General features: G+C 41.9%; 1 protein-coding gene across 2 annotated transcripts in view; it reads right to left on the minus strand.

The window, feature by feature from the left end:
- Positions 1–26,254, minus strand: part of pbx1b (pre-B-cell leukemia homeobox 1b) — a 70,645-nt gene that overhangs the window by 15,003 nt on the left and 29,388 nt on the right. For both annotated transcript variants that reach the window (XM_058403499.1, XM_058403500.1), the window contains exon 3: positions 1,545–1,789. In XM_058403499.1, coding sequence (XP_058259482.1) covers positions 1,545–1,789 — 245 coding nt within the window. The remainder of the gene's footprint in view (positions 1–1,544; positions 1,790–26,254) is intronic.

Below are 26,254 nucleotides of genomic sequence, written 5' to 3' on the forward strand. Positions count from 1 at the left end.
TCCATCCATCCATCTAGATAGATAGATAGACTTCATTGATCCCATGAGGGAAATTCTTGTGTTACAGTGCCACACACAGACACACACACACACACACACACACACTATCTCTCTCTCTCTATCTATCTATCTATCTATCTATCTATCTATCTATCTATCTATCTATCTATCTATCTAGATGGATGGATGGATGGATGGATAGATATTATAGATAGATATATTATTGTTCCCATGAGGGAAATTCTTGAGTTACAGCACCACACACACACACACACATGCACACTATCTCTCTCTCTCTCTCTCTATCTATCTATCTATCTATCTATCTATCTATCTATCTATCTATCTATCTATCTATCTATCTATCTATCTATCTAGATGGATGGATGGATGGATGGATAGATATTATAGATAGATATATTATTGTTCCCATGAGGGAAATTCTTGAGTTACAGCACCACACACACACACACATGCACACTATCTCTCTCTCTCTCTCTCTCTCTATCTATCTATCTATCTATCTATCTATCTATCTATCTATCTATCTATCTATCTATCTAGGCACAGCAGCACTGATGCATAAACATTATTAGTGGGCCTAGAAACAATCCACTAACCAAATATCCACCAGCTACAGTAGTGCTGCGGTCAGAAACTGACACAGAAGAAGGGCTGGAGGAGGATTACCACACACTGTGCACAGAAGGAGACTGAGATATAATCTCTAACTACACATATACACCAGTGCAACATGTCTAATAAAGTGGTCAGTAGTGGTCAGTTGTATTTTTTTTCCTTTTAAAAGCCTGATGTTTAGGTGCAGTGTCGCTGTATGTAATAAACCAGCATGGTTTATAGTTTCAAATAACTCTCCTTCTGTCTGTTTGTGCTGATGCTTTATTGACCATTGTATCACTTTTATTTTATTGTTTATTATCCTACTGAGTCATTGTTCATGTTTCACTGTCATGTATCACATGGTGTGATGATTCATTTAGAGCTGTAACTTTCAACCTCTTTCCTTAAAAATCTGAACCATCTAACAGTTTTATTGTTTGTTTAACTGCTTATGTTTTATATGTTTATTACCACATTTCAATGTGTACTATTTTTCTTAAATGAATTATATTCGTTAAAACTGAATTGAGTTGAACTCAAGTGAGAAATTCAGTAGTGAAACCCACCTGTATTTATCTGACTCTGTGCTTACTTCAATCTGAATAGAAATCAATTTTTTTATCCATTACTGTTCTTTTTTAATGACTAAGCATAAAAAGGTTTTCTGCTCGGCTGAGGTGTAAAAGTTGCTATAGAGGTAGAAATGTGACAAAGTAAACCTTTAGCAGTGTTTCAGTGCATCTGAGTTACTATTAGTGTACCTCTGGTGTACTACTCATTTATTATTGGCTGCACTATTCGAGCAACACTACTTTGTATGGCATTTCGGACCTAGTCCATGACTGTTTGGCTGGAGCTCTTTTGATGCACATTTTTAGATTATACAACAAAACAATAGTTCAAGGAGATGCGTGATAACTTACTTGTTCATATTTCTCCAGTTCGGTGTGGTAAATCTGACGGATCTGGGAGAGCTTGGCTCTGTAATCGGAGTGTTCGGCTGAGTTATCGGCTCCGGCTCCTCCTGAAGCTGCTGCAGCGGCTGCAGCCGCAGCTGACCCGCCCCCTTTCTCTGGCCCCGACACTCCTTCAGCCAACAGCATGTTGTCCAGTCTCATGAGCTGGGCATCGGGAGGCTCCTCTTCCTGGGCGCCGCGGATACTCAGCACTGTAACAAAAGCAAGCAGAGAAAGCTTGCGGTAAAAAGCTGAACGTTGAAAGCAGTAAAGGCTGAATGGACTGGATTAGAGCTGGCAATGGAGCTCAAGCCTCATCGATTCACAATTAATTTCTATGTATGAGAGGAAACATTCACTGGACCCAAAATTAAAAAAAAAAAAAGGCTACAGTCAGCTTTGCAGTGTTTTAGTGTGATGAAATAAAAGTGCACTTTGTCTCATTCATACTCTTCGCAGTGCCTGACAAAGCTCAATTAATAAAAATCTACTGCTTTTAACATGCCCTCATAGACTTTCCCTTATCCAATCTGTCTAAGGCCATAAATCTCCTTCACTTCATTCTTGTTGCTGAGGTCAAGTATGTTCCTGTTTACAATGCCACTACACAATCCCCTTATGCGTAAAGGGGGAATTTGTGTTATGTTGTTGATATGCACTTCCATGTTATGATGGGAAATTGCCAAGGGTGTATTAAGAACATTATGGGCATGCGGCGCTGAGACGAGGAACCTCCCTGTAGTTTTAATCGAATCCACTAGAGGGCTCTCATCACTCTCTCTTTTTATCTCCCTCTCTTTCTTACATATACACACATAAAAAGACTGAGGTAGTTGCCATCTTCACACACACACACACACACATGTACTAGAATAATTACCAGACAGTCTTTCTCACTCATCCCTTTGATCTAGAAACACTTTCTCCATCCGTTCTAATGAGAGCATGGGGAAAGTGTACCCTTTCTGAATTAGTCGACGGCAAGTCAAAGGTTGACGATCATTTCCTCACGAGGTTTGACGCCTCGCCAAAACATGGATTTGAGACTCCAGAGTCAAGTGCAGCACTTGAGTGTTAATGCTGATTATGCATGCCATTGTGCAGGAGTGAAAGAGGTAGAGTGAGAGAAGGGCACTTCATTAACACAGAGACAAAGCGTGCACTCGGTGCATTAACTCCAGACCGCGGTGCGGGGATCGGACGGCGTCGCGTGGGGTCAAGCTCAGTGGGAAAGAGTCCTGCTGTACTCCGGGGGGAGGGGGGGGGGTGTACTCATGCAAATTTAGAGACTGCTGGCGAGTGGAAGCGGTCAAGGGGTCATGCCTCGCACCCAGCATGGAGTCGATTGAGCTGCACCATGTTGCTGAGCCTTATGGGAGAGAGGAGCTGCATGTCCACCCTGTTTTATTAGAGCCTGAAACTGAATCTGACCTGATAAGGTAATTGGGACAGAGCCATGTTTCAGGGGAAAGGAAGCAGGGTTCATGGCACAATGTAACACAAACCCATAAACCGCAGTTTGGCAGAGCCTCTGACCAATAAAGAAAGGAAAAGACCTGAAGGTAATGTCACAACTATTAAAAATACCCTGTAATGTTTTAGAGATCCTGTCCAAGAGTAGGAGGTTCTTATTCAACTACACAGTTTATACACAGAACATGAAATAGTGCCTTGTTAAATACTATCACAGGGGAAAATTAAAAAACGCTACAGTATTCCCTGGACTACATGAGGCACCTGTCACATTTTTTAGATAGATAGATAGATAGATAGATAGATAGATAGATAGATAGATAGATAGATAGATAGATAGATAGATAGACATTTGTGTTCATTTTGTCACACTAACTCACAAAAAGGCTCATTGTGGAGGGTTTGTTAGATCCAGATTGTAAACAAGACAAACATCATTAAAAAATCGGAGACTGTGATGTCACTCCGTCCAAATTCCAGCAAACGAGACTGCCTCAAATAATAAGAAAACGCCACAGCCCTTTCTTAAATGTCTCAAACGCAACACAAATCTTTTATTTAAATGCGAGCGCCAGTGTATCCTCATGCTGTACCGCATTCTTTCAAACGTAATTATAAAAGAATGCACTACTGCTAGTGCTGCCAATTAGCCAGACCTCTGCTTCATAAACCCTGCACTCTTAGCCCTTTAAGTGTGATGCAAGTCTGATGCAAGCTGAATTACAGAGCAAACATCTCATGCTTTACATCACGTCAGCCAGAGCAGTGCAGGGCAGCGTTTAGCTGAAATCCAAAGCCGAGAGAATTCTTCCCAAACGGGATAAACCGTCTAGACTGTCGAGTGAAAATGGAACATAAAAATTCCCCTCATTCGTACACCGTTCAGCCCGCATCTGCCAAGTCTCCCGTGTTTATTTTACTTGGCTGGAGGCCCGTCCACCATCGGCCTCTTAAAGAGCAAAGCTGTTTGGGTCAGCGCAGGCCAGAAAATGCACAGTGCAACCCAATACACTCATTAGGAGAAAAAAAACATATAGGACAAGATCAAAAGGAAGACTCAAAGTAGCTGTTGACATGAATTCTGTTGGAAATATATTCTTATATGAGGTCATATAAAACCATGTTATGGAATCAGAAGAAGAAAAAAAAAAACACCAATAGATTCACAAGGGTTGCACAGTTTGAAAACTAAACCCAGCCAGGCGAGGAATCAGAACTGAGTTGGGTTTAATAGCGCTCCACATGGCTGTATCTGCCTCTGCCAGTGAGAGCGCGTCTCTAAGCAGCTCTGCTGTTTGTTCGTGATTCCAAAGCAACAGCACAGCCAAGAAAAACCAGAGTGCAGCTGGAGAGCATCTGTGAGCCATGGCCACCATTCATCCACCAGCTTTTACGTCATGTTCAACTGACCACGCTTATTCAGGCTGTAGTGGCTATGCCTTTAACATGTAGGCCTAGTGTTGTGTGTATATTGCAGTATATTATTTATGCTGTAATGACACTTTATGTGGTACAACCCCCTGTCCTTTGACACTGTTCTATCGTTGTTCTACCAGTGGAGCAAAGATTATGAATAACAGTCTACTAGGTGAAAGATGCATCCTAAACATTTGTAGAAACTCTATACTTAATATAAATACTGTTATGTTATATTAGTGTTATTAATATGGAATCTCTAATTCCAGTTAGATGATATACCACTTTAGGTGCTCTCTGTGGAGAATGATATCGTGGTGGTCGAAAGTGATGTAATAAAGATTGTGAAGATTCATAAAAACATATTCAGTGAATTCTCTATTGCACTTGCCATATGCTGTACAACTGTCTATACTTGTAATCTCCCAACCATGTCTAAGCAAGACAAATGATGATTTATCTCTTGCTTAACCTAAAGCATGTCATTAAAAGCATACAATATATTATCCTAAATAAATACAATTAAGGCTAAATGAGACCGAGCGAGCGCACAAGAGAGATGGAGGGTATTGTGCTTCCATAACTGTGGCTTTGCTGAAGGTCATAATTACACGATTCAGTGAGGGCCACTTTACTTCTTAATGGCAGCCTAATTGATTCCTCCTAATGTTTTCCAGCCTTGGCTCCATACTTTCTCTTCACCAGAACAACAGAGCGGTCTGAAACAAGCTGATCTGTGAGCTTACTGATCACTCTCTCTCTCTTTTTTCTCTCTCTTTCTGTACCGATCTCTTGTGACCTCATCTCTAACAGATATAATTATTTCATTTTAGGAAATCTTGAGAAACACTCCGGGGTTGTTGTTTTTTTTATCAGATATTTAAGTAAAAATGCTTCATATTTTAATGTATATGTCCTCATTGTTCAGTGTTCTGACAGCAAATGAACCCGAGCAACTATTTATTTACTCACAATCACTGGATAGTTTCTTGGCTTGGATAAAAAGCACTTTTAACCCCTTCAAGAACATTATATTATCCTGTCAGTGCGAAAACGTTTTTCTGAGGCATTTCCCTTGACCGGAGTGCAAATTTTTCTTTCTTTTTTTCCTCTCACATATCTGAATACGACCCATTAATTGGCTGTAGCGCAACCTATCAGCGCCGAAAGAAATACACATAATATTGTTATCGTAAACATTTAAAAATACCAGCTCTATCCTTGGCAGAGGATTTGGCCAAAGATTGATTTTGTTCTATTTAAATGGTAGCAGCTGTTTTCTCAAATTTGGACAAATTTACATTTCTATGGCAGGTGTTTTAAAGAACAAGGAAAAACTTAGCCCCCGATTGTTAAGATGCTGCTCACTGAGAACATGCATAAGACAAATCTGCAATGCTAGTAATTATCATGATAAGGAAAAAGTCATTTTGGCACGTCTGTTCACGGTACAGCAGACTAACCGCACTGTGCTGCGGATATCTCAGATGTATATTACTGGATTTGGGTTTACTAAGCCGGACGTGGCTGTTCAAAAGGCCAAAACTATTGTTAGTTTTTACTTTGTAAAGCTGATAATCCGGAAAAAGATTAAATAAAATGGAAGTCTGTGACATTTGTTCAACCTCTGCACATCTGGCCTTTTACAAATCAAATCAATATTTAATAAAAACCCGAGCCACGGGCTTAGCACACGATGGATTTCTCTTTGCCGTCTGCTCATTTATCGGAGGCGATTCATTTCATTTCTTTGGGAAGCCGAGGGTTTTCTGAGGAACCCGTGAGGAATGGAAGGCCGGAGTAGAATTTATGCACCTTTTCCCGAGATGACTGCTTTTTTAAAACCCTGCCTACTTTTTTTCCCTCCCCGCTGTGTTACTGTGCACTGCTGAATGTGCAGTGCTCCCAGTCGTCTGTGTTTTCCATTAACTAAACATTCAACATGGCTGCCTGCCTTGTGCCGGGGCTCCGTGGGATACTGAAATATTAACTGAAGTGCTATAAATGGGGCTGGCCATTGCCGTGGCTTAACGTTCCTTTTGTGGCAAGGTTTAATTGAACAAGCACGAGAAGCAAAGGCCGCTAATGTCCCTTATATGATTGAAAAATTTCCAAGAGAAGGAGAGGGTGGCCAAAATGCAAACACGTGGCTTCGGCTTCAAACTGCATTTCCTTGTAACACTGACAGCACATCGCAGCTCACTAAGCTTAATTAGTATTACTAGCAGGATATGGAAGTGTGTGAGGTACAGAGCTTGTTTCAAAGCTGGTCTGAGGAGAATGAGGCCAGACTTGTATGGAAAAATAGGCAAAAATATTCCAAAGTGTGTCCAAACGTTACTTTTTCATGTCATAATTTTAGTGTTTTCTAGAGTATGGGTCACTTCAGAGTGAAAGATGCACTTCCTCAATTCCTTCTGCTTAGATAAAATGATCGGTGACTTCGCTACATGTCGCTGTACCATACATTTTATACCACTTCTGGAAAATTTGCTGGGTTCTTTGCTATTTATTTCACGCAACTCTGTGAAAAACAAAAACCCTAAAATAAAATAAACCTTATTATCAGCTTAGTTAGGCTACAATAACACTGCTGCGTCAGTGCCATATGGTATTCAGTGTTGTGCTCTTTGGAAAGTTGGGAAGTATTTTCATGTTTTATTATCGTGTGCCACATTAATAATTATAATCGCCGTATTTGTTTGTAAAATCATCATGCCATGAATATATCATATTATTCCAGGCACAAATATAAAAAACCACAACCCATAAATCACAAACAGGATTCCCCCCACCCTCAAAAAAAAAAAAAAAAAGTCTCCTATCAGTGATAAAAGAACTCAATCGATAAGCAAAGAGACAGTTTGCTCGGCTTCGTCTCCAGCCCGTGGCGCCTAAATCTCATCCCGAGCTCTGAATGACGCTATAATAACAGCAAGAGACAGTCACAACACAACGTATTCACCTCCCCATACATCTCTTCCCATCAGATTAGCGCTGGGTAACACCAGTCTGTCAAAAGCCGCAACAGAGCGTAATCCGCTCCGAAGCTCGCAGCTCATGTTGACATAGCAATGCGGCGATGGGAGATGCTGATGTTTAATGAATGAATGTTAGGCTGTGCTGTCACTTTTAGGCAGATGTGACGCATGTGGACACACATACACATGCACACAAAACACACACACACAGTTTTGCATTTTAGTAGTAGAGTGGATGGTGAGTGACACACAGTACAAGTCAGCAATTACACATACCACAATGGCTCTAAATGCAAATATGCAACCTGCCTATTCAAATTTTGTCCTGGAATTTGTTTCAGGACCCCGTGATGACATGCCACCTGGAAAATTTTCAAAACAGCTCTATAAATCTGTAGCGTACATTAGGTGTGGGCGATACGGCCGAGCGGCATTATGACCAATGTGAGTCAAATCACTTCTCTAATTGAATTGCAATTTAAACAAACAAAATCCACACACGTCGTGACTGAAAACTGCTGTTACTTCACTCTAATCATTAATACACTAATACTACATTTTCTTTCTTTTAGAGTCAACTCTACTTCACTTTTTTTTTAAAAATATAAAAAATCCGTCAGAGATTTTTTTTTATATAAAATCATCTAGCAACCATGAATAAGGAGGACTACTCAAATTCCCATCCCTAGTAATCACCTTAACTTAATATTGTTTTACCTGTTCATGGTCTAAATCTATCTATTTGGTCAGCCCTGGATTTTAAACCATAGCTGTTTTATGAAACACTGTTGATGTACGGGTGTGTTGTATCTGTGCAATGTATGTAAAACAGCTTCATATATAAATATAATATATATTTTTTTTCCACATCAGGGCATGTATTTATAGTCAACAGAACTAATGTGTAAATTCTCTTATTCTCAAGTGGGAGCAAAAAAAAACTAGACTGACTCCATTATGTTCCACCTGAAGCACCAACCACTGAGAAACAGGAAACAAAATGTAATTTTTTTCCCCCCTTCTTCCAATAATAAATCATTAGAATGGAACATCTTTTCATAGCCTGAATCAAAAACAACAGAGGCGCAGGGAGCGCTGGATTGGAGTCGCGTCCCATTTGCATAATTAACCCTTTCTGGTGGGCTCTGATTTATGCCGACAGCTCGCCTCGCGTGTTTTTTATTTTGCACGGCGCTGATTCAGTAGGCTGTGGCGCTCGGCTGCGGCGCCCGGCGGTTGATAAATCAGGGAGGGTCGACTGTGAGCGAGAGTGGTGGTGGTGGTGGTCCTGTCACGACTCGAGCAGCAGAGTCGAAGCGACAGCTACATGCTAATTCAACAGCAGCAGAATTCATTATACAGGCGCGGGGGTAGCGGGACGGAAAAGGAACCGAGGCACTCGCACGCACGCACCGGGAGGAGGACGTCAGACTCGGCACTGTTAAATCCTGGCCACCTCGTGCCACTATGCTGCTAATGCAGCCATGCTGCAATGCCTGCTTAGGGCAGATCAAGTCCTGCATTAATAATTAGCATAAAAAAGCCAACCAATAATATATATATATAAAAGAAAAAAACTGTTAAATGGATGGCTAGTTTTTTCTATCATGGAGGGTAATTAATCAACTAAATCAGAGCGAAATTGCAAATTAAATAATCAATTAAAAGAATAAGTCCCTGTGCGCGTGGAGGTGTGACGAGTGGCTGAAGCGGAGATGACAGGCGCTGGATTAAAGCTCGCTCTGTGTGCGCGCGCGCGTGCGTGTTTGTGTGTGTGTGTGTGTGTTCACGCATTATTCCTTATCTTGAAATTGTTTGTCCCTGGAGTGTGTAGGACTGTGAGCTTACAGCTCGGTGGACCAGTGCAAAAAAGGCATCCCTTTGTTAGGGTGCTCGATCCGGCTTTAATAATGCTAATTACGATCATTAGAGGGCAGTCGGGCCCGAGGGTGGCTGGTAATGACACGGTCCCGGCTGGAGGATGGAGAGAGAGAGAGAGAGAGGCGACGAGAGCGAGCGAGAGCAAGCGGGCGAGAGAAAATCTCCGAGTAAAAGCCATTCATTAAGAAAATGGTGCTCCTCATTTCAAAAAGGACAATATAATGCAGCCTCGGGCTAGGACTCTTCCTTCTCGCTCTTTGATATTACGTGATCTTGCCTACGTGCTCCTGCTAATCAGGGGCTGTGTTCCAAATTGCAAGCCTGGAGGCTTCGCACACACTCGAACATGCCAAGGGTTTGAAAAGCTGAGCTGAACGAAAGCATATAGCTCAAAATGACTATTTGTGTATTTATATGTAATTAGATGCTTGACAGGCATAATTATCTTAGCTTAAAGCTAAATGTCTTCAGCTGTGTAACCAAAAGTGAACAAAATGAGCTTTACCCACACTAACAGGCATTCGAGCTCAAGTGACAGGATCCTCAGCTGGGATCGAACGCTATTCACTCAAACAAAGGGCTATTTATGTATTTATGTTCAAGTGTAGGCTTGACAAGGATAATTATTTCTGTAGAAAAAGCTACTTTTCCTCAGCTGTGGAACCTCCGGCGTATCTAAACACTGGGCACTGTGGCTGACCAGTCCAGAGCAGGAGCAGGTCCGGTACGCTTTGCGTGTGGACAGCGTGTATTTACATTTGTACAGTGAATAAACAGCCTGGCCGTTCGGTGTGCAGTGTAATGTGAAATAAATGGAGCTGCATTAGCGTAGCGTCCACTTCCTCCCCGAAGGCAAGGCTGGCTGTGTGTCATTAAAAGCTCCCCTCTGGCTCTTTTTCCCTTCGGGAGGAGGTAGCGAGCATGTCAGTCTCCTAAAGCGGGACACACAGCGGGGGAGAAGAGAAGGGGAGGTGGAGACACCATCATCCACACGAGACAAGACAGGGGTGGACGGTCACTTCATACAGCTCTACACACAGCCCTGCTGACACTGCACTCGTCCTCTCCATCACTGTGCGTTAGGGAAAAGGCAAAACAGGTCGGCTGCACCCAAACCTGACTCTCTCTCACTCACCCTACACACACACACACACACACTCTCCATCATAATGCAGGAGGCTTTGTATTACACTGCACACAGAAAACTATATTTTATACATTACAACCTTTCATTATCATTAATAATTTACAGATGTCATGACATTGTATATTAAAAATAATACAAAAAACGATGCTTCCCTCAGAGCAACAGTCTGTTTGTCTTTGGGGTTTTTTGGGGGTTTTTCTAATCTCCTCTTCCAAACTGAATGCTCGGATAGTGATGATGTTTTGATGCATTCACAATTACAATATTATGCATGTTGAAAAGAATGGTATATTATATAATATTCAACAGAGCGTGAAGAGATGAAGAGAGCTGGGTGTAATGAACACAAATCCCTGTTACTGTAATGTGCCATATTGTTTGTGCTATATTTAATACAAAAAAAAAATATATATATTTTTATATATATCCAAGAGTGGTCATTTTTTTTTCTTTCCTGCTGATATGTGGGATTCAGAACTGTATTATTATTATTATTTTTAAAATCCTAATTAGATGAAGGCTTTCATGTTGTGAGCATGACCCCATCTGCAGAGTTTTACTCCGAGCTGAGCTGACAATGTGCGCTAAAAGCAGAAGTCGGTACCTACGTCATTAAGCTGTCCAACCCAAATGGTTCTGCACTCAGTGTGGTTATCTGAGTGCACTGAAGAAACGTCCATGTAAGCCATGTGGAAATGCTACAGCAATGGTTACTCCCCGTGCTCTGAGACGTTGGGCCCTGCAGTGGAAAAGAGGCTATGGTGTTTCGGAAACAGAATCGGCTGAGCACGAAGCTCCTGGGAAATTTAGCAAAGGGAGAAATGCCAGGCTTCCAACTACCCCCCCTTATCCCCTTCTCTCTCTCTCTCTCTCTCTCTCTCTCTCTCTCTCACTCACTCACTCACTCTCTCTCTCTCTCTCTAATCCTTCCCTCCCAGCCCTCTTTCCATCTGTGTGCGCTTGTGTGGCATATTTCATAGAGCGTCGCTCTCTCTCTCACCGCCAACAAGTTTATGTAAAAGTGATTAACAGTAATTAATCCTTAATTACTCTGATTAGCCAAGTCGCAGTAAATTACAGCACATCTGGAGCAGCAGAGGAGCGGCGAGTAGCAGCGGCGGAGCGGGGTGGGGCGACATATACTCCAGACGATCTGCTGCGTTTTGTGTTATCTGCAGCAAAGCCTGCAGTGCACATCAATGATGAGACTAAGCTGCAAATAACGTTGTTTTACAAACAGAAACACATTCATTTACAATATAATTTTACACTAGTGATTTGTGAATAAACCCTATTTCTGAAAACAAAACAAAAAAACCTTTAATTATGTGCGCAAGTGCACTTGAGTTGCCTTTCAGATCCCGCAAGTGTACACGTTTGTGCTTTGTCTAAATTTCAGCCTCCAAATACTTAAAGACATAAACAGTTAAAAAATGTATTTTCCATTTTGTTTTAGTTGCAAAGTTTACAATACTAGTATAATTTGTCTGAAACAAAAACATGGTTTCTGATTTGTAACAGCAAATTCAACATTTACACACACACACACACACACACACAAAAGTGTGGTATAGTAACTCATCACTGATGCCTTCACACAATGCAAGCAACTTGTTCAGTGTTGCCAGATGAAGCTAAATCCCTCGAGACTGGCCAATATTTAGAAAACGACCTTGGGCTGGTCAATGTAATTTGTCAAAGTTACATGTTAGTTAAGGTTTACAGTAGGCCAAGGTTTAAGCTACAGTATGCACTTTGAACACTGCCTCCAAACTTAGTGACCTTAACCACTTTGCATCCACCGTGTTGCTATCTGCGTTTCTGGGTGCTCCTGTTTGCGTGTACATTATGCTCTTCGTCAGTGCTGGATTAGCCTTTTAGCTGGAAGAATAATTATGTGATGTTTTTGCTACCAGTTTTTCAATCAACTTTTTCAATCATATAGTGGAGTAACAACAAAGCAAAGTAAATCAATACGATTTAAAGAACAATGCACAAAAAATCTAGGACTTGTTTGATTTGTATTATTATCTGTATGTACCCTGAACTGGTCAAAAGTCTATTCATCTTTGCTTGTTACTCTGTCCGTGTGAGCAGCTGCTAAAAGGCAAGGGGATTTTTACATCATGGTAAAAAGCTAAGCTTTGATATCATTGCATTTTATAGCATCACAGAAAATTATTATGTAGCTTCTCACCATAACAAATAACAGATTGAGCTTTTGTAGTGAACGGAAAGCTAACAAGGCATGTCCTCTAGGTACTCTGTGTACTCGCTTTTGACAGGTATACATCAGTTAACGAAATTTAACCATGAAAATGATGGAAATGGTGACGATGATTCAAAGTGCCTTCGATAACAGTATTGAGAAATATGGTGTGACCGATCGACGGCACATGCCGACTGGCAAAGCAGATTCCCTCCTCGGTAAATCTTACTGATGCTGATGTATCTGACATCACTCCAAAAGGTTCAGCTCAATAAAAGCAAGAGAAATGTCAGCTTGAGGAATTTTGCACATGCTCTAAACAAGAGTGTGAGCCAGAAGTGTGTGAGTGTGTGTCAGCCTTTTTCACCAGTCAGGTTTTGTCAACCAAAAGAACAAGGGCCTGAATATGCCATCCAAGACACTGACCTTTGCAAAGCAACACTAAGAAGGCACAATAAAACACAGTCTCCAACACTCATTATTGCACGCGGGCACGTGCACACACACACACACACACACAGAGAACACACGCACACACCTCACCTACTGTGCCTCTGCTGCATTCCTGATTGGCTGCGTTGCCTACAAATATCTCAGTGCATGCCAGCAGTGTCTTGGCCCATGCAAGAGTCTCTCTCTTGCTCGCTCTTGGTCTTTCTTTTCATTTTTGCTGCTTTCTCTCTCTCTTGCGGATAGATAAATAATGCATTAGTCGGCGGCGTGTGGCGCGCTGCAGCCTCTCTCTCTCTCCCTCATTCTCAGCGGGTTTCAGCCCGGCTCCCTGAGCGCCCTCCCCTTCCAGCTTTTCCCGTTACACCACTCCCGATTAATTACACACATTAATGAGCTGCATTATTAATGGGCCTCTTACTTGGCAGTTTAAGGAAATGCAGCAGAGCGCTCGGCATAGCGCCTTGTGAGCTTCCAGCTCTCATTAAAACATCATGCAAAAGCCCAAGGGACCACTCGCTGCTAAGACACCCCAATCATGTGACTTGTGGGCCAGACATAAAGCTAGAAAATGCTCACCAAAAAAAAACAAAAAGTGATATTTTGCAGATATCAAAACCATGGCCTGAAATACAGTACCAGTGATATAGCAATGAAAGTGAAACACGATAAGCCTAAAATAGCTTTAAAACATTATTTCACACAGTAAATAAAGATTCTTGGAAGACAGCTGTCTTGATGCTACACTCTGAAAGACACAGCACTATACAGAACTCAGGGGTAATGATGAAAACGATGTGAATGCTCACAGCTATACCTGTTTATCGTTATGTGCCTAGGGGTGATGTAAGGAAATTTGATTTGAAGATGATAAGAGTAAACATATATAAGGGATATTAATTAGTGGCACTGTGCAATCTCATATGAGATTTTCTGGTGGAATCCTAAAGTGTATATACCTGCTAGAAAATTGTAAATAAAGTAATTTTAGAAGAAACTCAACAAAGTGTGGAAGTTCTGTATATTAAATGTTGAGCTGTATTATACTCTCCTCCCAGGTGCACTATTTTTCTGTATGATATTGACTCAGAGCCTGTTTCACATAGAGAGAGAGAGAGAGAGAGACAGAGAGAGATGGAGAGGTGAAACTCCCAGGGGCTGCCATCATTTGGGAAACGCTGTGTATGTGATGCTGAGAGTCTACCTGCTATTCTGCAGAATAAAACAGAACGCATCACAACATGTCAAATTACATTATTGCACAAGCAGATGAGAGAAAATTCGCCAAAAATTCTATATCGTCACTCTTGACACCAAACTGTAACAAGAAAGTGGGTACAAATGGACCAATGTTCCAGAAATAACCGATATTTAATCCTTTGATAAAATGATAGCACGATTACAGAAAGTAGTTATTTGCCTGGTGGGTGTTCTGTTTTACACATGATCATATCAAATAAAACTCTTACCATTTTAATTAAGCTAACAATTTTCATTATACATAAAGGAGTATTTATATGCAGTATTTGCATGGACACAGTGAGCAGAGCGTGAGGTGTAACCATAGAAACAATCGGAGAATGGTAGTCTACTGATCTGTGGAAGATGAAGACCAGAAAGTCGGGCAAATTATTACACTAAGTGTGTTTCTTTCATATTATTCAGTTATGAGAAAACCAAACATAGCTTCATTATGTTTACCTCATTTACATGATGACTGGGATATGACTTAATACGGATGAGAATTTAAACAGCCACACATGCAGTTTCATTCCCTCCTCGAAATTGCTTTGCCACCATTAGCTTGCTATCGAGCGTCCATCTTGCAAACATTAGCAGGTGAAAATATAGGATGATGAATGGAGGAGGATTTGCTCCATCACATCCATCAGAGGCCTCTTCCTCAACCTGTCATCTCATTCCCATGAATAGTAATGCAGTACACACACACACACACACACACAGAGAGAGAGAGAGAGAGAGAGAGAGAGAGAAATGTCCGACTGGAAATGCTCATCCATGGAGCCCCAGATAGGCCAGGCCCTCGGGACACAAACTCTTATCGGTGGCTCTTGACGGCCCCCTTTATCTCTCCATCCCTCCATCCCCTTCATCCATCCGTCCCTTCATGGTGATGAAAGGAAGAAGAGTGGGAATGTGGTGAGAGTGGCCAAGCCATTTGTTACACACACCCAATCTGGGTCATGGAGCAGATGCTAATATGGGTCAGGAGGAACCTCTGCTGTCAATCAAAGGACAAAACGAGTGAAAGAATAAAGGAATAGTGTAGAGAGGTCTGCAAGAGAGGAGACAGTAGAGGAGAGGACAGGAGAGGAGAGGAGAGGAGAAAGAGAGACAGAGGTAGATCATGGCTAGTGAAGTACATCATAGACCATCAGTAAGGGGATGATGAAAGGAATATTAATACCATATGTGGAGGAAGAGTAGGTCAGAGGTGGAGAGAGAGAAAGAGAGAGAGGAGGAGAGAGGGACCGAGGACAAAATCTCAGTAAATTAAACCGTCTGAAGGTCATTAATGACTTTAATTCTGAGCATCTCAACCACGGGTTCATATACCTAATTCTGTCAAGGTTAGATTTAATGAAAGCGCATTTGGAAAAGTCAACTGAAAATGGCTAACCTTTCATCTCCTCTTCAAGCAGTGAGAGAGACAGAAAGAGAGGACGGGAGAGAGCGAGTGGCAGGGGGAAGAGTCAGAGAGCCAGACTGAGAAGAAAGAGGGGGAAGACAGAGACTGAGACAGAGAAAAAAAAATGAGTGATAGGAAAGAGATAGACATGATAGGGACAGAGATGGAAAGGGCAAAGAGTGAGAAAAAGAAAGCGAGTGAAAGAAGAGAGAAATTTGGACATGGTTGGTTGGTTGGTTAATGTTGACTGGGCAGTGGACGGTGGACTTTATGATATTCAGGTAACTTAGAACCCTGATATGCATTTATTAAAGAGGAGTGTCAGTGTCAGTTACCTTCTACATCACACATACATTGTTTAATGCTGATTTAAAGGAAAAGTGACAGAAATCCCACAAAACTGCTAACTGTGCTTTCTCAGGAGATTCCCTCACAGACAGGATGTGAGAGAGTGTGTGTCAGACTGCACAAGTCCCTGATGCTGAAGGGAATGGTGTGTGTGTGTGTGTGTAAGGAGCTGAGCTGTGTGTCTCAGTGGCTTCACTGCAGTCAGAGGCTGAATGAGAAAGCCGCTCTGACTCTGACCTACATGCTGCACAGCTCTGAGACTCCACCGCACTCTCACTCCATCTCACTACCTCTCTCGCTTTCTCTCTCCTCCTCTCACATTCCCTCTCTTCCCTTCTCTCAGCACCTGTGTGTCCCGGATGCACAATGCTAATTCATGAACACTCCCAGCAGAAGCAACACACAAACACACACACACACATTGCATGTCAGAGTTTTGCCTCAGCAGAGCAGGAAGGCGTCAGGGAGCAAGAGCTGAAACAAAAGTGTGAGTTTGCAAAGTGTTCGGAGAAACTCGGTAGAGTTGTTGCGATGAGGCAGCGAACACTAAACCTGTCATATACATGCTGATCACACACTCACTCACTCACACACACACACACACACACACACAGTTCGTTCTAATGCCACGCGGTCTGACAGTTGTCTGAATAATTGCATGCTAATGCTTCAGGCTAGCCGTATGTATTTACCTCAAAGTGCAGTGTGAGAAATTGCAGGGGGAGCGATTTTTCACTGGGAGAAGGGGACGAGCAAGCAAAGGAGGGAGTGAAAGAAAGAAAGAGCGAGTGTGTTAGCGAGACCGTCTTTGAGCTGTGGGAAAAGTAGAGGCAATTTGTAGTGGCGGATGACAATTCAGTCTTTTCCCCGTGACAAGAGAGAGCTTTATAATTGTGCCGACGCTGGGTAGCAGAGAGGAGAAAGAGGAGGAGGAGGAGGAGGAGGAGGGGATGTTATTGCTGAGAGAGAGAGAGAGAGAGAGAGAGAGAGAAATGGTGGAAATGGTCAGTCAGATAGAATGAGCAACTAGCACAGGTCTCGCTAACAAAGCCAGGCTTAAGTATTATTAAAGCTATGTGAGTGTTCAGGAGCAGCTCACTGATGTGTACACAAGTGGTTCTTACACAGGAAGTTAAATAGATTCTATTATTTTAGGCTTTTTCCTTTCTGAACTTGTATAAAGAAACACTGTACCCTCCTGACCTGCTATAATAATAACAACCTCAATTGGGCTTCTGTGGCAAGTTACACTGAACAACTGTACATCTGTCTCTCCCTCGTACACTTCCCTTTCTCTCTCTCTCTCAAGCCCTCATATTCTTCCCCTTCTCCCTCTGTACACTAACCCTCTCCCTCTCCCTCATATATGTCCCCTTCTCCACCTGTCTCCCTCTTACACTTCGACTTCTCCCGCTGTCTCTCCATCATAAAGTTTCCCTTCTCCCTGTCTCTTCCTCATAAACGTCCACTTCCCCCTTAGTTTTCCTCATACCTTTGTTTCCTTCTCTTTCTCAGTCTTTATCGTATACCCTGCCCTATCTTCCTGAAAGGTATAGAAAATGTGTGATTGGGTGTCAGAGGGGAAGAGAGAGAGAGAGAGAGAGAGAGAGACAGTTCATGTACAGTGTGGATGCATATGTATTTGTGTATATGTAATATAAGTATATGAATGTGAGGGAGTTATGCCTGGAAGCCATTGTGGAAGTGAATGTGTGTATGTGCCTGTGTCTATATGACGGTGTATCTTTGTCTTGGTCTGTGTGTGTGTGTGTGTGTGTGTGTGTGTGTGTGTGTGTGTGTGAGGGATAGAGATAAGGCTGCTCTCGGCTCTTTATCGGGCGCTGAGGGGAAATATGCTGCTGCCAGATTAGAGCGCACACTCGGCCGAGCTTATAAACACACGCTTATCTCCTTTGCCAACACACACACACACACACACACACACACTCTCTCTCTCTCTCTCTCTCTCTCTCTCTCTCTCTCTCTCTCTCTCTCTCTCTCTCTCTATCAGCACCTAGACATATGGGCCACACACACAGACAGCTTCTGATGGACAAAGACACACAAAGTGTGAACCACAGGCATACTATAAACACATTATCTTTCTTTCTGTCTCGGCCCACACACACACACACACACACAAAGACCCACACAAACTCTCACAGGGCAAACCAGGAAACCTTTTTGTATGCTGTGCACACACACACACACACACACACACCTCGACCTTTGAGCGCATGTGCACCTGCTCCTCCTGGCAGTATGAGTTCCACTGTCTATTCACACTTGTCTCTTCCACCCCTTCATCCCTCCCTTGTTTCCTTACTTCCTCTCTTCATCTCTCTCCCGTTCCTTTTCTTCCTCTCTTCACCTCTCCCTCATTGCTGTGCCTTTCTTTCTCTGTCACTCCATTGTTCCCTTGGCTTTCTCCCACCATCTTGCCCTTATTCCTTCTCTCTCTCTCTCTCTCTCTCTCTCTCTCTCCCTCTGTCACTCCCTCATTCCCTTGTTCATTCTCCCTCCAACCCTCCCTTGTTCTCTTTCCCTCTGCTCATGCTGATCTGTGTGGTGAGTTAGACAAATTCGGATCCACGACACAGAAAATGAATTTAATAGAAAGGAGGAGCTGTCAGCTGGGAGCAGCAAAAGAGAGAGAGAGAGGGGGAGAGAGACAAAGAAAGAGAGAGACAGAGACAGGAAGAGCATGAGAGAGAGAGAGAGAGAGAGAGAGAGATGGCACTGCCAGACACACACTTGTGCTGAGGGGAAAAACGTGACTGAGATTTGGTGACACACACTAGATAATCAATAACAACCGCAACATCTGCACACACATGTTCAGCAAGTGTAAACAAAAACAACCAGCGAAAGAAAAGACAGCACAGGGATTCAGACAGCTATGTGTGTGTGTGTGTGTGTGTGAGAGAAGGAAACAGAGTGTTCTGACTTCAGGAAACTCTGATGTGAGATGTCTTTCAGGTGACCCTAGCTCTCCTGCACCAGATTCCACTCAGAGCTTCAATGAGCTCCTGGAAAAAAATAGCATCTCCCTTCAGATTAATGACACAGAAGAGAAAACACACTCTGCTGGAGCTGAGCACTCTGTTTCTACCACACACACACACACACACACACACTCACAAACTCATACAACTACTTTGTTAGCAGAAGGTCCCAACCTATTAATATTAATAATGTCTAAAAATAGACACTCCTCATGCAGGAAGAAAAGATTGTCAGGCATGCAGAGGCTTAACATTTTCATCACAATATTCACACTCGGTATTATCCTTATTATTATTATTATCATCACAAACCTTCAATATACCCTCACGAAGAGGATGTAGGAAGCATTTTTGGCAGGCTGTTCCATTCACATGGTGGAATATGAGCAGCGACCCTGTTACTTTTTGGACAGATTTCTGCTCCTTTCTTCCTCCGTCTCTCCGATGTTCTGCTTTGTCCCTCACTCATCCTCCTATTCCTGTATATTCTGGCCCGAGTCTGTAGATAGCACTGCATGTGTCCTGCCAGTAAAGTAATCCTAACAGTCATGTGTGATTTTCGAACAGAATATTGTGATAATGTTGTAGACCTCTCTGCACAGGGCTCGATATAACGATCACAGTGAGCGTTTCACTCGCCTCAAATCCCACCTGATGGCAGTGGCGCTGATGTGATGGTGCTGCAGTGTGTTTATGCCTATTTTTAATGAGAGAGAGGGACAAAAAGTGAAAGAGAGAGAGAGACAGAGAGAGGGAGGAAAAGACTGGAGGATGTTCTGATAGATGAATACTGACTAAGACTGAGGTTGGGCCTCGCCCCAGCACAGCGTTAATGAGTGGAGTGTGTAGAAAAGGGGGAAAAAAAAGAAAGAGAAAAAAAGAAAAAAAAAAACCCTATCGGAGAGAGCGATGCGGGCCTCTGAGCTCTTCTATTCTGTCTCTTTATATAAGCCGCGAGCTGCTCTCCCACTCTCTCTCTCTCTCCGTCAGCTGCGCTGTGATCTGAATATCTCTGCCTTCATAAAACATTCAGGCTTTATTGACTCCCTCGTTCGCTTTCGCCTGCTTTCGCATTCTGCTCACAGAGAGCGCGAGAGCGGCGCAAGTCTCCCGGTCTCACTGCAAAAACAACATGGACTGCTTAACGAGGAGAAACAGACAGAGAAAGAGGAGGAGGAGGAGGAGGAGGAGGAGGAGGAGGGGGAGAAGGAGGGGTGTTTCATCCTCCACCGACCATCACTGCGTTCCCATTTCATCTATTGTGGAAACATGTCTATATATCATTATAAAGCCAAATAAAATTGTGTATAACAAAACTCCAGGGGCCGGTTTTCTACACTAAACTTAGGCGGAAAAGGATTTTCAGTCGACTTGACTGCAGTGATGCAACACAAGACACTATACAAAATTACTAACTTTATACCGAGGCTGAGATGCGGGCATCACGCTTGAAGTTTTGAGAATCAAAAGTAGGCATGTGCCAAAATGGGACGGAATTCTCTTATAATAGTATTGCAAGCTTAAAGAATGACACTTCAGGGCTACCTTTAGTGGAACAGCTGCCTTAACTGCTCCAGCCATCTATCTTTGAGAGCGTAACTACAATTCCATCATTCATTCATTCTATGAGTAAATGCTTTATCCTGATCAGGGTCATGGTAGAGCTGGAGTCAGGACACTGGGATGCCAGTCTATTGCAGAGCTGAGTACCATGCTCACCAGTAATACAATAGTATAGATTCAGTACTACATTATTTGGTTATTTGTAAACTTTTATAATTAAAAAATAAACATCTATTTGCAAAATAATATATACAAATATTTAACACTGAAAAGGAAAAAAATTAAGCATCTGTGTTTAATTATTTTTAATTAAGAATAAAATTTCAGCATTGCATTAATTGCGTCATTTGTATTTATAAAATATAAAAATTGGATAAAATTGGATTCAATAAAAATCTACATAATATCCACAGTTTATTTAACATAATAATTATTATTATATCGCTCAGCCCTAATGCACGCAACCACACACACGCACACACACACACACAACCACACACACACACATTTACATAAATGTAAAGAATTGCCAATCTACCTACCCTCATGTTTTTGGGAGACGGAAGGAAACCAGAAAACTCTGAGGAAACCCCACACAGAGAACATGCAAATATACACAGGTAGTAAGGACTACAATAGAGAAATATATTTATATTTCTACTACTATAGAAATATATTATAATAAACGAGGTCAGTGAAGACATTTTCATTCATAAGTGATGAAGAATATTTGCAAAAAAATATCAGAACTGCATAAAGGGCTGTGATTAGCTTGTCTGAAACAGGTTAGGATAGCCTACAGGTTAATTTTGGTCAGGACCATTTTGCTCTCAGGTTTGAGAGGTCTATAAGCTGCCTCTGTCTGCCACCACCAAAGTGATCGTAAAGGGAACGCAACGCCCATTATATCAAAAAGTGAATACCTAGTTGTGTTTCATTCATGAGAAAATCATTCTCAAAACAAAAACGTCCCCTACAGACTGAAGAGCATAGTGCTTCAGAAATTGTGTATCTAGCTGTATAACATAGAGAGTCTCATAAATTCCTCACTTTGCTTAGTTTTGGAATCTTCTATACGGTTGAAAAAGCCGCAGAGGGGCCGTAACGCAGAGAGCATCCTACACACCGTCCCTTTTCACTTACCCAATAAACTTTTATATCTTTGAATCTACTATAAAGAACGTTGTGAATGGACATCATGGGAGTAATTGGGTGCTTTAATGTTATCATTACATTTCCCAAAGGCTGTTCTGCTGTCGTGGGTCTGACCCAACTGTGTAACCGGTGTGTTAGGGACAAAGCGACATCCCTCCTCCGCTTGCTCTGTCTCTTCACCTCTTTGATGCTCCCACATGCTTTCTCTTGTCCTTAGGACAAACCACGTGTCAGTAATCAATAATGATATTTAACAAGTTCAACGTTGCACTCCAACGCCTGTCCAACATAAAGGCAGCTGGTCTATAAGGGTCCTATTTTGGAGAAGCCTGGAGAAACACATCAAGTGTGTCCTTTTTTTAGACGGGGCGATCCCAACCCGAGCTTCAGGAACGTATCATGACGATATCGTGAGTCGTGATTAAAATGTCAGAAACTCATCGTGACTTGAAAATGTAATATTAGCACATGCCTACTGCAGACGCAGTGCAATTTCCTTGTCATATTCTGAGCCAACAGTCTCTGCGAGGGAAACAACATTCTCTGGGCTCTGTCTCAAAACCAGCCTTTATTTACTTAATAAGGACAATTAGTTACTTGGCTTCAGAGAGATATTTGGAAATATGGCTCAATCTGAGCTAATGCATCATTACTATGTAATTTTTTTTTTTAAATGAAAAGACACACACACAATGAAAGGGACAGAATGAAAGATTGGCCGTCTTTAATCCGGAACGTTTACCAAACTTCAGCTTTGTGGCCAAATTGTTACTGAGCTGTACTTGGGGGGGGGGGCATGAAGTAAATATAATATCATGGTGGACTGTGGTTTGTTATTCTGGCACTGAGGGCCATTGAGAGCTGCTGTCTCTAATATTTCTGCATTGTGACACACACACACACACACACAGTGAGGAAATGAACAAACCGCCAACTCAGAGGCCAAAATGAAAGAGAAACCAAACAGCCTTGACTGAGAAAGAAAGTCTTCATCATTGTGGACTGAACTTGATGCCATGACGTGCTGGACCTGAAGCAGGAGTACATCAACACTGCACATATCCAGCAGGTCACACTTAGCTAGATGTATACGGCAAACCATCCAACCAAACAGACACTTTAGGATGACTTGATCATTTACGTCCCATCTGGTAAGACATGTCTGTGATTGCGCCCCTGCTCCAAACCATGTTTACAAGTCTGTTCATCTAGACCCACAGCAGTTCTGAATGCAATCAGAAAAATGACTGATTCATTTTGTTTAAACGTGCATTCTTTTAAATATTTAGTCTCTCTATATATGCTTATCTCCGCATCTCCATACTGCCGTTACTGGCCATCCATTATAGTTAAACTGGATGAGAACTCGTGCAGCTTGTATATAAATATGATCCAATAATGTAAATACATAAGAGTTTGTGACGCAGAAACATCTGGGTCGGTATGTAAAGAAACCTTCTGGATGCTCGCTGTAATGACACCCGGCTTCATCAATTTACCATAAAAAAATACGTAGCACACACACTTACAGCCTGATGGAGATTCTCTGCCTTCTCTCTGCAGACATCCCAGCATGATAGACACCTCATTTGGGATAAGAAAATACTTTTCTGCTGGAATAAGCTGCAGCGATACTGGAAAGTAAGGAGATTAGTCTCGGCACAGCACCTAATGTCACAAAGAATATGTTTTAAGAATAACAAAGTCTATCTGAACCTTTGACCTTCACATAAACGCGTTAAACGCAACTTCGTGACCTCGTATACAATGGCGTCTGTGCTTCCATGAGCAACTGTCTTACTGAATAAGGTAACACCTTCACAGAGTGCCAGGCAAACGCAGAGCATCATTTTCTCAACACTTTTGCACCATTAGGCACTTTCCATCATCCCTGTCATGTAAATATAACATAAATATGATAGCAGCAGATTAGCAGCTTTATTAGTCAAATCTGACTCCTGAGCCTCGAACGTATTATTTCATTTGACAACGATTTTCTCCGATGTCACGTTGAAAACAACAACAACAACAACAACAACAACAACAACAAAAAATTTAATAAATAAATCACGCACAGACTTTTGCAAGGGAACCCGACAAATTGAGCAATCAAAAGACGCACACATTTCTCCCAGATGACAAAGAGCGTTTCACCAGGGTGCCGTGATGTGATTAAGAGCAGCTGCCGATTTGTCCGTCTCGTCTTCACTCAACGTCAATAGTCCACGCCAGGCACACACGTCGGACATCAAACTGACAAAACAGCACACAATGCCTCCTATCCATCTCTCCTCATCAACAAAGACACCAGTTGGCATGTACAAGGCTCCAGTGTGTCTGGAAACACTAGAGAATCCATTCTAATCCAACATTTAAACACTTAAATCACCACAACGCAACAGGAATAAGGAGCAACCCTGTCTTCGGAGACAAATAATCCAATTAATTGATTTGCTAATAATTTCCATATTATCACACTTACAATATTATCAAACATGGAGTTGGAGCTGAACAGTTTGCTTTTTTCAGTAGACTGGAAGGATATAAGCAACAGATCTACCTATTGGATTGCTATGCCTCTAACGCGCCAGGCTACAAGTAAATGTGAAGAACAATATACAGTGAAATTCTGTACTATTGCAAATACACTTTACTCAATCTTATATCTGGTTGGTTTTATTTGAAACCATTCCCATTTCCGTGGATGTAACGATCGGTCATGAAAGTAATGGAGCTGAAAAAGTGGGCGGTCACTGTTCAGCTCGATTGTATATCCAATTATTGACACGTGCCTAATTGAAAAAGCGTGAAGTGCGTGACACTGACTCAATCATGCAATGTGAAGACTTGGGTTTTACACAAACCTTAATATTTCATCCAAGCAGCGAGAACAAGATTTCCGAGGAATGCGCTTTATTACCCAGGGCCGACAGGCATCTGAAGGGAATTAGTGGAACGAGTGGCGCAGCCGTTTTAATGAAAGACTGAAGACACATTAAAAGCAAACCGAGAGTGTTTTTCTGCTGACAGCCTCGAACCAGGCAAACTCATAACGGCGTCCTCTCTCATTACGGATTATGATGGGAATCATTTAGGACGCATCGCTTTCTATTTACGAGTCTTTCCATCCATTTGCAGGGCCCTGAAACGTAAAAACGACAGGCGTGTTCTAAGCGAGTCTGTTGGCGTTTATTAAGTCGAGTCAATAGAAAAACGTCGTTTGGATTGAATCAGAACAAAACCGCAGATCTCAGACAGCGGGCTGAAACGTCTCCTGCGGAATCGTTAGCGCGCAGACTGACTCCTGATGCGCTGTGACATCAAAGACACAGTGATGGAAAACTGTAGCGAAGCTTCATTTTGGACTTCGGCAGCGACACGACATCCATCACACGCATCATGCTCAAGCCTGTCCAACTTTCCCAATGGAGCTTACTACAATTATTAACACATGCGAAAGTCTTCGTGCTGAGGAAGAGTAAACTCGGTGTTTGTCAAATGTTTATCTGCTGTTATGGAACAGATTTAACACTGCATAAATGGTCTTAATCTGCTCTCAGAGTTTATTCTTTCATCTAGCTTCGTCTGCAGTGTTTGAGAGCAGCGGGCGATTATGGAGGGTGACAGAAGGAAGGATGCAGGAGACTGTATTGTTTATTCTTGTCCTATTACACACGGGCGTAAAGAGAAACAGAGTACGGCTGGCCAATGCGACAATATAATATTTGTATCGTGACTAATTTGGTCAGAATACACGTTTCCGAGGATACCCGATATGTTTTTTAATTCATTTTTATTTGTTATTTTTAAATACTTTAAATGTATATATGCCGGCCTGATGTAAACAATTGATGTAAAAAAAAAAAATAATTTAAAAATGGCATGTTCTTATTTTCTGTTATTTCAGTAGACATGAAATAGATTATTGTTTCTTGTCTTAATGCGAAACTACTGTATTGCTGGCAGATTTGGGGCTTTTTCTTCCACTTTTTCCTTCTTGCTGTTCTTCTTATTACTACTACTATTATTATTATTATTACTGTTGTTGCTGGTAGTAGGGGTGGGAATATCTAAGCACCTCAGGGAGCCACAATGTGATTATAAAATTCATGTTGATGCACCTCAATTCTTTATTTTTTCCAGAATCAGCACTTGCTACTTTTAAAACGGAATACTGTCATTTTTACAAACTAAAAAAAAAAAAAAAAGAAAAGAAAAAAGAAAAAGAAAACGGAAAAAAAAACACCAGGCTTAATCTATTTATTGTCTGGTTTTTTTTTTTTTTTTCTTCCTCCGAAATGTGTGCTACTGTTAACATTTTTCAGTGTTAAAAAATATGTAAGCTGATGTAAAAGTCTGAACATGATATTTTGTACGTCGATGCAGAAATCTACCCAGA

This window comes from Hemibagrus wyckioides, linkage group LG11 (genome assembly GCF_019097595.1).
Source record: "Hemibagrus wyckioides isolate EC202008001 linkage group LG11, SWU_Hwy_1.0, whole genome shotgun sequence".
Taxonomy (NCBI): Eukaryota; Metazoa; Chordata; class Actinopteri; order Siluriformes; family Bagridae; genus Hemibagrus; species Hemibagrus wyckioides.